Below are 14,231 nucleotides of genomic sequence, written 5' to 3' on the forward strand. Positions count from 1 at the left end.
TTCTCGGGATAGTTTACATCTACCTTCAAGATTATTACAATTCTGTCCCTTCAGTGTCTCTGACAGTCCCCCATGGAGCAAACAAACCTGTGACCATTCATACTGCCATTCTCAGTATACGTTCAATATCCTCTGTTAGTCCTATTTGATACAGGTCCCAAAGAGTGGAACAATATTCTAGAACTGGTTGTTCACAAGGAATTTGTAAGCAATCTTCTTTGTGGACTAATTGCACTTCCCAGTATTCTACCAATAAACTGAAGTCTACCCTTCCTTTACCCATGACTAAGCGTATGTAATCATTCCAACTCATATCTCTACAAAGTGTTACACCCAGGTATTTGCATTAGCTGGTCTCGTCTAACAGTGACTCATTGATATTATGTTTTTTGTTTTGTAAAGAGCACAATCCTAGTTTTCTGAACATTTACAGCAAGTTGCCAATTTCTGCATCTCTTTGAAATCTTATCAAGATCTGACTGAATGTTTTTTTAGCTTCTTACACATAACCGCATCATCTGCAGAATGTCTGAGGTTACTATTAATATTATCTGCAAGGTCATTATTATACAACATGAACAGCAATGATTCCAGCACACTTCCCTGGGGCATCATGAAGTGCTGTGCCCTGACAGAAATACGACACATCCTGACTAGGAGACATTGTTCTTTTCCAGGATGAGACACAGCTAAGGCAAATGTGAAAGAGAGCTCACATGACTAAAACAAAATTAGGAAGAGACATGATAGTGTGCAACTTAATTATTTAATCACTTGGAAGGACTAATATCAGTCTGTCTGTGCAGCTGGATAGTACTGTCAAGACTGGCAATGGTGGGAATGATGTTGAGGATTGCAAATAAATACTGTATGATAAATCTCTGAATTGTTATGTATTTGCAATAAGTATGTATCTTTGATTTTAAAAAAACTAATTACAATGAAAACAGTCTCTCACATGAGAATCCACAGCATAATACAACTTATAACATACACAAAAATGATTATAGCTTTGAATAAGTTCTTCCACAAAACAGTGAGATATGAAAAATCATTTAAAAATAATCAGCTCTTGAAATATAAGAAGGTATTGCCCAATAGAAAATACGAGAAGGGCATCATATGCAATGAATCAATGAAGATGTTTCCACCATCAATGTTAACGCTATCAAGGACTATCTGGAAGTTGCTTAGTGTTTTAAAGCCTATACCATCAGCATAAATTACAATTGCCAAGCACTTTGCTGCTCGAGTTTCAAGGGCACATGATACCTTTCGGAGCCAGCACGCATTTCTCCTTACGGAGAAAAGTACTATTTCTAGCATTGTCATAAATAAGTAGTCATTAGGATGTTACAAACAACAATGTTCATGACAAGTATATGCTTGTCACAATTTGAACTAAACATAGATCATTTATTTATTTCAGAAACCATTCTACTATGAAATCCAATCTCATTCTTTTCTTCTTGCCTTTCTAAACTTTTATTTCTTGTAATTAATCTTATTCTGATTTCTTTTCTAGTGTACTCACTCATCTTAATACAGCCATCAGGCGTAATAATATGAGACTTGGGGGTGCGCTGATGACAGAAGGCATGAGTCACATTTCAGTGGTGTCGGTGGAGTCTATCAGCAGGACGAGTTTCACTAGACATGGCCTGCACCTCAACAGGTATGGAAAGGGGAGGTTGGCAACGCTTATAGGTGACAGCATAGGTGGGGGTGGTGGGATCACTCATGGGAAAATTCCGGTAGTTGTGGGTGTTAGAGCTGTACCTTTTTTAGATTGAAGTCAGCTGATAGGTATTCCTGCTTAAGGGAAGTCTCTCTAACAAAGAAACCACTTTCGACAAAGCTTAGGTATCTGATTAATGAGGGAATTAGTATATTTAATCAAAATATACAAGGTATTAGAGATAAAGTTAGTGAACTGCTTATAGATGTTGACTCTGAAATTATTGGTATATCTGAACACTTCTTAAATAAGGAGATAATTCAGAGGCTTCCTTTACCAGGATACAGGTTGGTTGGCAGCTTTTCTAGGAGTTCTTTGCGGTGTGGGGGAATAGCCATGTATGTGAAAAACAGTATCCCTTTTGAATCAATTGATGTTTCAAAGTACTGCACTGAAAAGGTGTTTGAATGTTGTGCAGGTGTGGTTAAATTTAGTGGAGCTAAACTTCTTACTGCTGTTATTTATAGATCCCCAGACTCCGATTTCACAACATTTTTGCTAAAGCTAGAGGAAGTTCTTGGTTAACTTTATAGGAAATACAAAAAGTTAGTTATATGTGGTGACTTCAATATTAATTGCATAAGTGATTGTGCAAGGAAAAGGATGCTGGTAGACCTCCTTAATTCATATAATCTTATGCAAACCGTATTCTTTCCAACGAGAGTGCAAGGCAACAGTAGAACAACCATAGACAATATTTTTGTTCATTTCTCATTACTAGAAGGGCATTCTGTTAGCATAAAGGTGAATGGCCTTTCAGATCATGATGCACAAATTTTAACTCTAAAAGATTTTTGTGCTGCAACACATGTTAAATATAGTTATCAACTTTTTAGGAAAGCTGGTCCAGTTGCTGTAGAGACCTTTGTAAACCTTATCAAGGAACAAGAGTGGCAAGATGTTTACAGTGCTGATACAGTAGACGATAAATATAATGCTTTCCTCGTGCTCTTTGAAAGTTGCTTTCCGTTAGAACGTTCAAAACAGGGTCCTAGCACAAACAGGCAGCTGGGTGGCTGACTAAAGGGATAAGAATATGTTGTAGAACAAAGTGGCAATTATATCAAAACATTAGAAACAGTCACAATCTAAATGCGGCAGCCCATTACAAACAGTATTGTAAGGTGCTTAAAAAAGTTATTAGGAAGGCAAAAAGTATGTGGTTTGCAGATAGAATAGCTAAGTCTCAGGATAAAATTAAAACCATATGGTCAGTCATAAAGGAAGTGGCTGGTCTGCAGAGACAGGTCGAGGATATAGAATCAGTGCGTAGTGGGAATGTCCGTGTTACTGATAAGTCGCATATATGTACAGTACTTAATAATCACTTTCTGAATATAGCAGGTGAACTAAATAGAAACCTAGTCCCAACAGGGAATCATATAGTGCTCGTAGAAAAAAGTGTTCCGAGACTGCTACCTGAAATGCTCCTCCATGATACTGACAAGAGGGAGATTGAGTTAATAATTAAATCACAAAAGACCAAAAACTCCCATGGATATTATGGGGTATCTAGCAGAATACTGAAGTATTGTTCTATGTACTCGGTAGTGAAGCCACTTTATAAAAAGGGAGACAGGGATAATGTTGGCAATTATAGACCTATTTCTATGCCATCGGTGTTTGCTAAAGTTATTGAGAGGGTTGTATATACAAGGTTACTGGAGCACTTAAATTCACATAATTTGCTGTCAAATGTACAGTTTGGTTTTAGAAATGGGTTAACAACTGAAAATGCTATATTCTCTTTTCTCCGTGAGGTTTTGAACGGATTAAATAAAAGGCTGCGAACGTTAGGTGTTTTCTTTGATTTAAAAAAGGCTTTTGACTGTGTTGACCACAAAATATTACTGCAGTAGTTGGACCATTATGGAGTAAGGGGAGTAGCTTACAATTGGTTTGCCTCTTACTTTAAGAACAGAAAGAAGAAGGTAATTCTCCGCAATATTGAGATTGGTAGTGATGTTCAGTCCCAATGGGCCACTGTTAAGTGGGTCATTTCCCAAGGGTCGTTGCTGGGGCCACTGCTGTTTCTTATTTATATAAATGATATGCCTTCTAGTATTACAGGTGATTCAAAAATATTTCTGTTTGCTGATGACACCAGCTTGGTAGTGAAGGATCTTGTGTGTAATATTGAAACAGTATCAAATAATGTAGTTCATGAAATAAGTTCGTGGCTTGTGGAAAATAATTTGATGCTAAATCACAGTAAGACTCAGTTTTTACAGTTTCTAACTCACAATTCAACAAGAACCAATATTTTGATCTGACAGAATGGGCATATTATAAGCGAGACGGATCAGTTCAAGTTCCTAGGCGTTCAGATAGATAGTAAGCTGTTGTGGAAAGCCCATGTTCAGGATCTTGTTCAGAAATTAAATGCTGCTTTATTTACCATTAGAACAGTATCTGAAATAAGTGACAGTTCAACACGAAAAGTAGTCTATTTCGCATATTTTCATACGCTTATGTCATATGGTATTATTTTTTGGGGTAATTCTTCTGATTCAAAAAGGGTACTTTTGGCTCGAAAACGGGCTGTTCGAGCTATGTGTGGTGTAAGTTCGAGAACCTCTTGTCGACCCCTATTCAATAGTCTGGGAATTCTGACATTGCCCTCACAGTATATATTTTCTTTAATGTTGTTTGTTGTTAGCAATATTAGCTTATTCCCAAGAGTTAGCAGCTTTCACTCAGTTAATACTAGGCAGAACTCAAATCTGCATGTGGAATGCACTTCCTTGACTCTTGTGCAGAAAGGAGTGCAGTATTCTGCTGCATCCATTTTCAATAAGCTACCACAAGAACTCAAAAATCTTAGCAGTAGCCCAAACACTTTTAAGTCTAAACTGAAGAGTTTCCTCATGACTCACTCCTTCTATTCTGTCGAGGAGCTCCTGGAAGAGCTGAAAAATTAAGCAAATTCCAGTGTTACATTGTTGATTTTCTTTATTTAAACTTACGAATTGTCTCCTGAGTATGTTTCTTATATTTTATTTTATCTGTTTCCACTATCGTGTTATAATTTCATGTATTGACTCGTTCCAAGACCATGGAGAGTTCTTCTTAATGTGGTCCCATGGAACAATAAATAAATAAATAAATAAATAAAATAAGTATTATATAATTTTTATCACTTTATACTGTGTGTGTAAAATTATGAACAATAAAATCTCAAAATGCACCATAACTAAATATTCCAAGTTAACCAATGCTTCTGCTGACTACTTTGTTTGCACTCAAGTTAGATAAATGGCATTCCTCTTATTACCATTCATAAAAACACATTTTACATAGAAATTGGTGAGAGTACAAAACTATTTTTTAAAATCACAAATGATGAAACAAAATTTTGTGGAAATAATTAATATAAAACAAATTTAATCCTGAAAAACTGCCAATAAAAATGAATAATACACAGTAAACATTTCTCCAATCACAGAATACTTACTAGTCAATAGATCGTCCAGTCTGCAACCACTGCTTAAGAAGATATTCATAATAACTGTCCCCTCGAGCACCTAATGTAATTGGGGCATATACCCTGAAATGCCCTGTATTGGCATTTATAAAGATTGGAACCAACCCTTCCGTTTTTGACAGTCCATGAACATGCTGCGACACTTTTGATGCCAAAACCTAGAAATAGACATTTCATCTATGAATGAAGGGATGCAAAAAATGATAACTTGTAAAAATCTGGACTACTGTAGGTCTTTCAAAGTAAATTTGGTGTCCTGAGAATCACTGTCATAAGTTTACCTTTTTGAGGATTACTGAAGAAGGAACGGAAAGCAAGGATTGACTCAAAAAAAATTGGAAATGATTTAATTGTAGATTAAAGAATAAAAGAGTCTTACTATAGAGGAATAGAGCAAAAACAGAAACAAAGGGCACGCAAATAAACATTGCACCTTATGAGAAAACCAGTCTGAGTTTGACAACAGAAAGGAAAGGCAGTAGCAATAGTATGGAGAGGAGATAATAGAGGGGGATAGAAATACTGTAAATGAAGAGGAAGTATTAATGCAGCAAAAATATTGGAGAAGTTGGATGAGGAGTGGCTGAGTGAGGAAGAAAATGTTGACAAAAAGACAAAAACATGAGTGGAAGCAGTAGGAGAGTGTGGGTGGCAAAGCAAAGAGAGGAGGAGAAATGTGACAGCAAGACAGAGCTGGATAGATAAAATGGAATTATGGAAGGAATCAGAGAACAGAGGAACATCTAAAGAAGCAATGTAAATTATTTCCATGTGCTGGGAGGAGACAGGTAGTGAAAGGTAGGTACCCGCCATAGTGAAAATTTCCATGAACAGAGTTGTTTGGAATGCCAGTGACATAACACCTAAGCGTTTATTAATTTGTCAGAGCATGTTCTGAGTATTAAGTACTGTTTCCTGAAGGTGCACATTTTCCCAATTTACATCAATGGTAGTGATTTGCTTCCCCAAAAACAAGCATTCTACAGAAGATGGCCAATGACAAGTACTTTTTTACACTGAAGTGCCAAAGAAACTGATATAGGCATGTGTATTCAAATACAGAGATATGTAATCAGGCAGAATACAGCACTGTGGTTGACAAAACAGATGTTTGGTGCAATTGTTAGATCAGTTACTGCTGCTACAATGGCAGGTTATCAAGATTTAAGCGAGTTTGAACGTTGTGTTATAGTCGGCACATGAGCGATGGGACACAACATCTACGACGTAGTGGTGAAGTGGGGATTTCCCCCTACAACCATTTCATGAGTGTACTGTGAATATCAGGAATCTGGTAAAACAGCAAAACTCTGACATCACTGCGGCCGGAAAAAGATCTTGCAAGAATGGGGCCAACAGTAACTGAAGAGAATCATTCAAAGCGACAGAAGTGCAACTCTTCTGCAAACTGCTGCATATTTCTATGTTGGGCTATCAACAGGCGTCAGCGTGCAAACCATTCAACGAAACATCATCGATATGGGCTTTCGGGGCCGAAGGCCAACTCGTGTACCCTTGATGACTGCATGACACAAAGGTTTACGCCTCACCTGCGCATGTCAACACCAACATTGGACTGTTGACGATGTAAACGTGTTGCCTGGTTGGACAAGTCTCATTTCAAACTGTATCAAGTGGACAGACATGTATGGGTGTGGAGACAACCTCATGAATCCACGGACCTTACATGTCGGCAGTGGACTGTTCAAACTGGTGGAGGCTCTGTAATGGTGTCAGGTGTGTGCAGGTGGGAGTGATATGAGACCTCTCATACGTCTAGATATGACTCCGACAGGTGACACTTATGTAAGCATCCTGTCTGATCACATGCAGCCATTCATGCCCATTGTGTGTTCAGCCGGACTTGGGCAATTCCAACAGGACAGTGTGACACCCCACATGCCCAGAATTGTTACACAGTGGCTCCAGGAACATTCTTCTGAGTTTAAACACTTCCGCTGGCCACCAAACTCCCCACACATGAACATTACTGGGCATATCTGGTATGCCTTGCAACATGCTGCCCAGAAGAGATCTCCACCCCCTCGTATTCGTACGGATTTATGGACAGCCCTGCAAGATTCAGGATTTGGGTTGGGATTGGGTTGTTTGGGGGTTGGGAGTGGGGAAGGAGACCAGACAGTGAGATCATCAGTCTCATTGGATTAGGGAAGGACAGGGAAGGAAGTCAGCCGTGCCCTTTAAGAGGAACCAACCCAGCATTTGCCTGAAGCGATTTAGATAAATCACGGAAAACCTAAATCAGAATGGCTGGATGCGGAAATCAACCGTTGTCCTCCCAAATGAGAGTCCAGTGTGATAGCCACTGCGCCACCTCGCTCGGTGATTCAGGATTTATGGACAGCCCTTCAGGATCCGTGGTGTCAACTCCCTCCAGCACTACTGCAGACATCAGTCGAGTCCATGCCACGTTGCGTTGTGGCACTTCTGCATGCTCATGGGGGCCCTACACAATATTAGGCAGGTGTACAAGTTTCTTTGGCTCCTCAGTGTATACCTACTACTTCATTTTAAGATGCACAATCCATAATTATACCAAAATGAAGCTGTTGGTGACATTCTATATTGTGATGAAACACTGGAAAATCCAGGATGGGATAATGGCAATATCATGAAAAGGATAGGTTGCTACTCAGCTTATAGAGGAGATGTTGAGTTGCACAAAGGCACATTGGTAGGTAGGTTTGACAGGGATGAAGGTACTGATGTAGCAGTCTTTGAAATAAGAGGTCAACATCAAGGAAGGTGATTGTTGGGTTGAGGAGGACCATGTGAAGCAAATGGGGGAGGAATGGGGACAGTGTGTTCTTCCCATCAGTCCAGGTCACGAAGATGTCATCAATGAATCTGAACTAATTGTGGGGTTTGGGATTTCGGGGGTGGGGGGGCGGGGGGGTGGGGGGGGGGGGGGGGCGTTGGGATGATTGCTCTAGATCACAAATTCCAAAACAGTGTTCTGTGGAACAAAGTCATTCAAACACTATTAATAACATGGTTTTCTTTCTTTTTCGAGGATACTAATTTTTTAAAATTTTATTGCGATTTCTGTGTTTCTAATTACAGTTTAAAATTGAAGAAATACATGACTAAAACAAGATTTTTCTGATTTTTTAGAATTTTGTTTGGTTGGTTGGTTGTGGGATTAAAGGGACCAGACTGCTACAGTCATCGGTCCCTTTTTCCAAAACTTGAAAACACCCACACAGAATAAAAATGAATAATTTAGACAACAACAGACGACACATCACAAGAAAGACAGACAGAGACCAGAAAAAAGGAATTAAAATCACACAGTGTGTGACAGTGGTTGGCCGACCATAGAAACAAAAAAGGAAAAACCAACCACCGAGACACACATTAAAAACTCAGTCTAAAATTGTAGGCCAAAGGCCAGAATCAATAGAAAAAAACATAAACACTCAGATTAAATGATAAAAACCCCCTGCCCGAATAAAACGCAGAACTAAGCCTGCCATGGCAGAGTCATCTGTTAAAAGGGCAGGGAGCGTATCAGGCAGCGCAAATGTCTGCCTGAGCACACCTAAAAGGGGACAGGCCAACAAAATGTGGACCACCGTCAAGGCTGCCCCGCAGCGACATAGGGGCGGGTCCTCACAACGCAGTAAATAACTGTGCATCAGCCAGGTGTGGCCAATACGGAGCCGATAAAGGACAACTGAGTCGCTGCGAGTGGCTCGCATGGAGGAACACCACACAGTCATCGTCTCCTTGATAGCACAGAGTTTATTGGGAGTGGTCAGAACGCGCCATTCAGCGTCCCAATGCGCAAAAACTTTGCAGAGGATGACTGCTTGCAAATCAGCCTCCGGGAAGCCAATTTCCAGAGATGGTGTACTGGTGGCCTCTTTCGCCAGGCAGTCTACATGTTCATTGCCGAGTATCCCAACATGACCTGGGGTCCACACAAAGACCACAGAGCGGCTGCAACGGGCAAGAGCATGGAGGGACTCCTGGACAGCCATCACAGGACGAGAGAGAGGGAAACACTGGTCAATAGCTCGTAAACTGCTCAGGGAGTCGCTATAGATAATGAAGGACTCACCTGAGCAGGAGCGGATATACTGGATATACTCTAGGGCACGAAAGATGGCAACCAGCTTCAGCAGTGAAAACGCTGCAGCCAGCCGGCAATGATCGTTGTTCGTAATGATCCCCTAGAGTTAGAGCATAACCGACACGACCAGCAACCATCGAACTGTCAGTGTAAAACATGTCAGAGCCCTGATACGTGGCTAGGATGGAATAAAAGTGGCAGCGGAAGGCCTCCGGCACTGTGCCAATTCGAGCCGAAGGCAAGGGCGGGGCACACACCACGGGGGTGTACGCAGAGGGGCCCGGAAGGGAGGTGGAAGAGGGAAAACCCCAAGCCCGGAGAGAAGCCCCGACCGGGGCCGACGTTCTGGGAGATGGACGACCGACTGTTGGAACAGAAGACAATAGTTCGGATGCCCGGGCAAGCTACAAACATGCGTAGCGTAAGCGGCCAGTACACGTTGGCGCCGTAACCGCAGTGGAGGGACACCTACCTCCACAAGTATGCTGTCCACAGGGCTGGTCCAGAAAGCTCCAGTGGCAAGTCGGATTCTGATGTGAAGAATTTGGTCCAGTACCCGCAACACAGATGGGGATGCTGAACCATAAGCCAGGCTCCCATAATCCAGATGGGACTGGATTAATGCCTGGTAGAGCTGTAAGAGGGTAGAGTGGTCGGCGCCCCACCTGGTGTGGCTCAAGCATCGGAGAGCATTAAGATGCCGCCAACACATCTGCTTAAGCTGCCGAATATGTGGGAGCCAAGTCAACCGGGCATCAAAAACCACACCCAAAAAGCGATGTGTCTCCACCACAGCAAGAAGTTCGCCAGCAAGATAAAGCCACGGCTCAGGGTGAACTGTTCGTCGCCGGCAGAAATGCATAACGCAGGTCTTGGCAGACAAAAACTGGAAGCTATGCGAGACAGCCCAAGACTGCGACTTACGGATAGCGCCCTGTAGGGCGTTCAGCAGCTGCAATGCCAATGGAGCTATAGTAGAGGCAGAAGTCGTCAGCATACAAGGACACTGAGACAGACATTCCCACCGCCACAGCGAGTCCGTTAATTGCAATTAAAAACAGGCAAACACTTAAAACAGATCCCTGTGGCACCCCGTTCTCCTGAACTTGGGAGGAACTATGGGAGGCAGCGACTTGCACGCGGAAGGTTCGATGCGACAGAAAATTTCGGATGAAAATTGGCAGTGGACCCCGAAGACCCCAACCATGAAGCGTAGAGAGGATGTGATGACGCCATGTCGTATCTTACGCCTTCCGCATGTCGAAAAAGATAGCGATGAGGTGCTGATGGTGGGCAAAGGCCGCACGGATGGCTGACTCCAGGCTCAACAGATTTTCGGCAGCAGAGAGGCCTTTACGGAACCCACCCTGAGATGGAGCTAGAAGGCCCCAAGACTCGAGTAATCAACTCAACCGCTGGCTCACCATGCGTTCGAGCAACTTGCACAGAACGTTGGTGAGGCTAATGGGGCAGTAGCTGTCCACCTCCAATGGGTTCTTGTCAGGTTTCAAAACGGGGATAACAATACTTTCCCGCCATTGCGACGGAAACTCCCCCTCGACCCAAATACGGTTGTAAAGGTCGAGGAGGCGTTGCTGGCAGTCCACTGAGAGGTGTTTCAGCATCTGACAGTGGATGCAATCCAGCCCAGGAGCTGTATCAGGGCAAGCGGCTAGGGCACTGTGGAATTCCCACTCAGTGAATGGGACATTGTAGGATTCAGGATGGCGTGTGTGAAATGAAAGGCTCCAATGTTCCAACCACTCTTTAATGGAGCGGAAAGCCAGTGGGTAATTCACAGATGCAGAACTGAGAGCAAAATGGTCTGCTAAGCGGTTGGCAATTATGTCGGAGTCAGTACAAATGGCCACTTCAGTGACAGCACAGGGACACTGATAGCCATAGAGGGGTCTAATCTTTGCCCAGTCCTGCGATGGAGAGACATGGGGGCCAATGGTGGAAACATACCGTTCCCAGCACTCCAGCTTGTGTTGGCGAATGATGCGGCGGGTCTGCGCACGGAGCTGTTTAAAGGTGACGAGGTTTTCGAAAGAGGGATGCCGCTTGTGACGTTGGAGCGCCCACCTGCAATCTTTAATCACCTCGGCGATCGCTGTCGACCACCAAGGCAAAGTCCTCCGCTGAGGGGACCCAGAAGAACTGGGAATGGCAGATTCTGCGGCAGTAATGATGCCGGTGGTGACTGAGTGAACCACCGCACCATTGGCTTCATGAGAAACAGGTTCAATAGCGGCAGTGGAGGAGAACAAGTCCCAGTCAGCCTTATTCATAGCCCACCTGCAAGGGCGCCCAGAAGACTGACGCTGTGGCAGGGACAGAAAGATCGGAAAGTGGTCACTACCACATAGGTCGTCATGCACACTCCATTGAACATACGGTAAGAGGCTAGGGCTGCAGATCGAAAGGTCAATGGCAGAGTACGTGCCATGTGCCACACTGAAATGTGTGAAGGCACCATCGTTTAAAAGGGAGAGGTCGAGCTGTGCCAATACGTTCTCTACAGTGGTGCCTCTGACCCACCCCACAGGGGGTTATGGGTGTTGAAGTCGCCCAGTAACAGGAAAGATGGCGGCAATTGGGCTATCAGCGCCGCCAGGACATGCTGCGGGACATCATCATCCGGTGGAAGATAGAGACTGCAGACAGTAACAGCTTGTGGCGTCCACACCTGAACAGCGACAGCCTCTAAAGGTGTTTGTAGAGGGACAGACTCGATGTGAAGAGAGTGAAGGACATAGATGCAGATGCCACCAGACACCCTTTCATAAGCTGCCCGGTTCTTATAATAACCCCGATAGCCACGGAGGGTGGGGGTTCGCATTGCTGGAACCCAAGTTTCTTGTAGAGCAAGACAGAGGAAAGGGTGAAGGGTGAAGGCTGAGTTGTCGGAGCTCAGCTAGATGGTGGATGAAACCGCTGCAGTTCCACTGGAGGATGGTGTTGTCCATGGCTGAGAAAGGCGTGAAGGGACTGGGAAGGCAGTTTACGCAGCTTGTTCACTCGCTGCCACCGATTCAGTACCCGCGCGAGTGACATCCACGGTGTCTGAGGGACCGGCGAGATCCAGGTCTTCAGGAGACGCCAGAATCTCGACCTCGTCCTCAGACGCTGAGCTTGTAGGAAGCAGTGGGACAGGTGCCACCGCAATGTCGGGATTCTTGGGAACCTTTTTCTGTTTCTTTATCTCTCGCTGTGCCTTCGGTGGTTCAGGCTGGGAGGGCTTCCCTGGGTCAGTCTCAGGGACGGACGACGACCGTGAGGCCCTAAGACCAGCGACCAGTGGTTGTTTCAGCCACTTGCGGGTGTCCGCTTTTCTGCCGGTCAGAACATGCGAAGGGAGGTCCCCAAGGGACCCCTTCCTGGTGAGAAAAGCCGAAGAAGTCTTACGCTTCTCCAGCTGAGAAGGGGGAACTGATGTCCCTGATGGTTGGGAGGGTGTTGCTCCTGAAGTAGATGGAGCAGGAGCAACAGGGAGTGAAGTGTCCCCACCATCAAGGGGGCAGGTGTGGTCCTCTGGCTCTGAGAGCTGACGGTGTGTGGTGCAGCCATGAGAACTGTAGCAGGAGTGACAGTGGTGGCAAAAGAGGACGTCATGCGTACTGGATGAAGTCGTTCAAATTTCCACTTAGCCTCAGTGTAGATCAGTCGATCCAGGGTCTTGTATTTCATTATTTTCCATTCTTTTTGTAGAATCTTACAGTCCGGCGAGCAAGGGGGATGGTGCTCTCCGCAGTTGACACAGATGGGAGGCGGGGCACATGGAGTATCAGGATGGGATGGTCGACCAAAATCGCGAAATATGAGGCTGGAAGCACAGCGGGAAGACATACGGCCGAACTTCCAGCACTTGAAGCACCGCATCGGGGGAGGGAGATATGGCTTGTTCACAACGGTACACCATCACCTTGACCTTCTCAGGTAATGTGTCACCCTCGAAGGCCAAGATGAAGGCACCGGTGGCAACTTGGTGATCCCTCGGACCCCGGTGGACACACCGGACAAAATGGACACCTCGTCGCTCTAAGTTGGCGCACAGCTCGTCATCGGACTGTAAAAGAAGATCTCTGTGGAAAATAATGCCCTGGACAATATTTAAGCTTTTATGCGGGGTGATAGTAACAGAAACATCCCCCAGCTTCATACAAGCGAGCAAGGCAGAGGATGCTGTTTTTATTAAGACTGACCCTGACCGCATTTTGGACAAGCCCTCCACCTCCCCGTACTTGTCCTCTAAATGTTCTACAAAGAACTGAGGCTTCACGGACACAAAGGATTCCCCATCAGCTCCGGTACAGATGAGATACCGGGGTGAATACCTTTCGCTGTCATTCATAGCCTTTCATTCCTCCCACGGAATGCTTTTGAATGCTTAGAGACTGCTGGTGGCTGGCCACCAGCAAGAGAAGATAAGCCATGCTTCATTGCGTGTCATCCACCCTGATGCCACATACTCCGACCAAGGGCCCTCCCCACGGGTGCCACCCAGCCACAGCAAAGGCCACTTGGCAGGATGGCCATTGCCGGGAGTCCTGATGCCCCAGGGAGATGGGCATCTACTCCTTGGCATACATGGGGAGTTAATGGCGCAGGCATCAGTAGAGCGATCCCTGTGTTGTCAGGGGGCTACAATCAACAGGGTACATGGCGGCCCCACCACAACGTTCTGGCTACCGTGCTGGATTTTAGGTGACATGTAGTCCATGGTCGCCATCAGTGCAGAAAGTGGCACTGCACATTGCATGGTGGAAAGTGCACATGGGAACAGATCCATGCCCAAGAGATGGAGAGCGGGCAGGACTGCAATGCAACGATGAATAAGCTGGCAAAAGTTCTCAATGAAAGATGGACACAGTGCACCAAGTAAGGCTCTCTTCCCCAATCGGTTCGCTCTT

At 44.7% G+C, this 14,231-nt stretch overlaps 1 protein-coding gene across 2 annotated transcripts in view; it reads right to left on the reverse strand.

Moving 5' to 3' along the window:
- Window positions 1-14,231, reverse strand: part of LOC124796472 (endoplasmic reticulum mannosyl-oligosaccharide 1,2-alpha-mannosidase) — a 118,587-nt gene that overhangs the window by 15,695 nt on the left and 88,661 nt on the right. For both annotated transcript variants that reach the window (XM_047260700.1, XM_047260698.1), the window contains exon 7: window positions 5,193-5,380. In XM_047260700.1, the coding sequence (XP_047116656.1) occupies window positions 5,193-5,380 (188 nt within the window). The remainder of the gene's footprint in view (window positions 1-5,192; window positions 5,381-14,231) is intronic.

Source organism: Schistocerca piceifrons, chromosome 4 (assembly GCF_021461385.2).
Source record: "Schistocerca piceifrons isolate TAMUIC-IGC-003096 chromosome 4, iqSchPice1.1, whole genome shotgun sequence".
Taxonomy (NCBI): Eukaryota; Metazoa; Arthropoda; class Insecta; order Orthoptera; family Acrididae; genus Schistocerca; species Schistocerca piceifrons.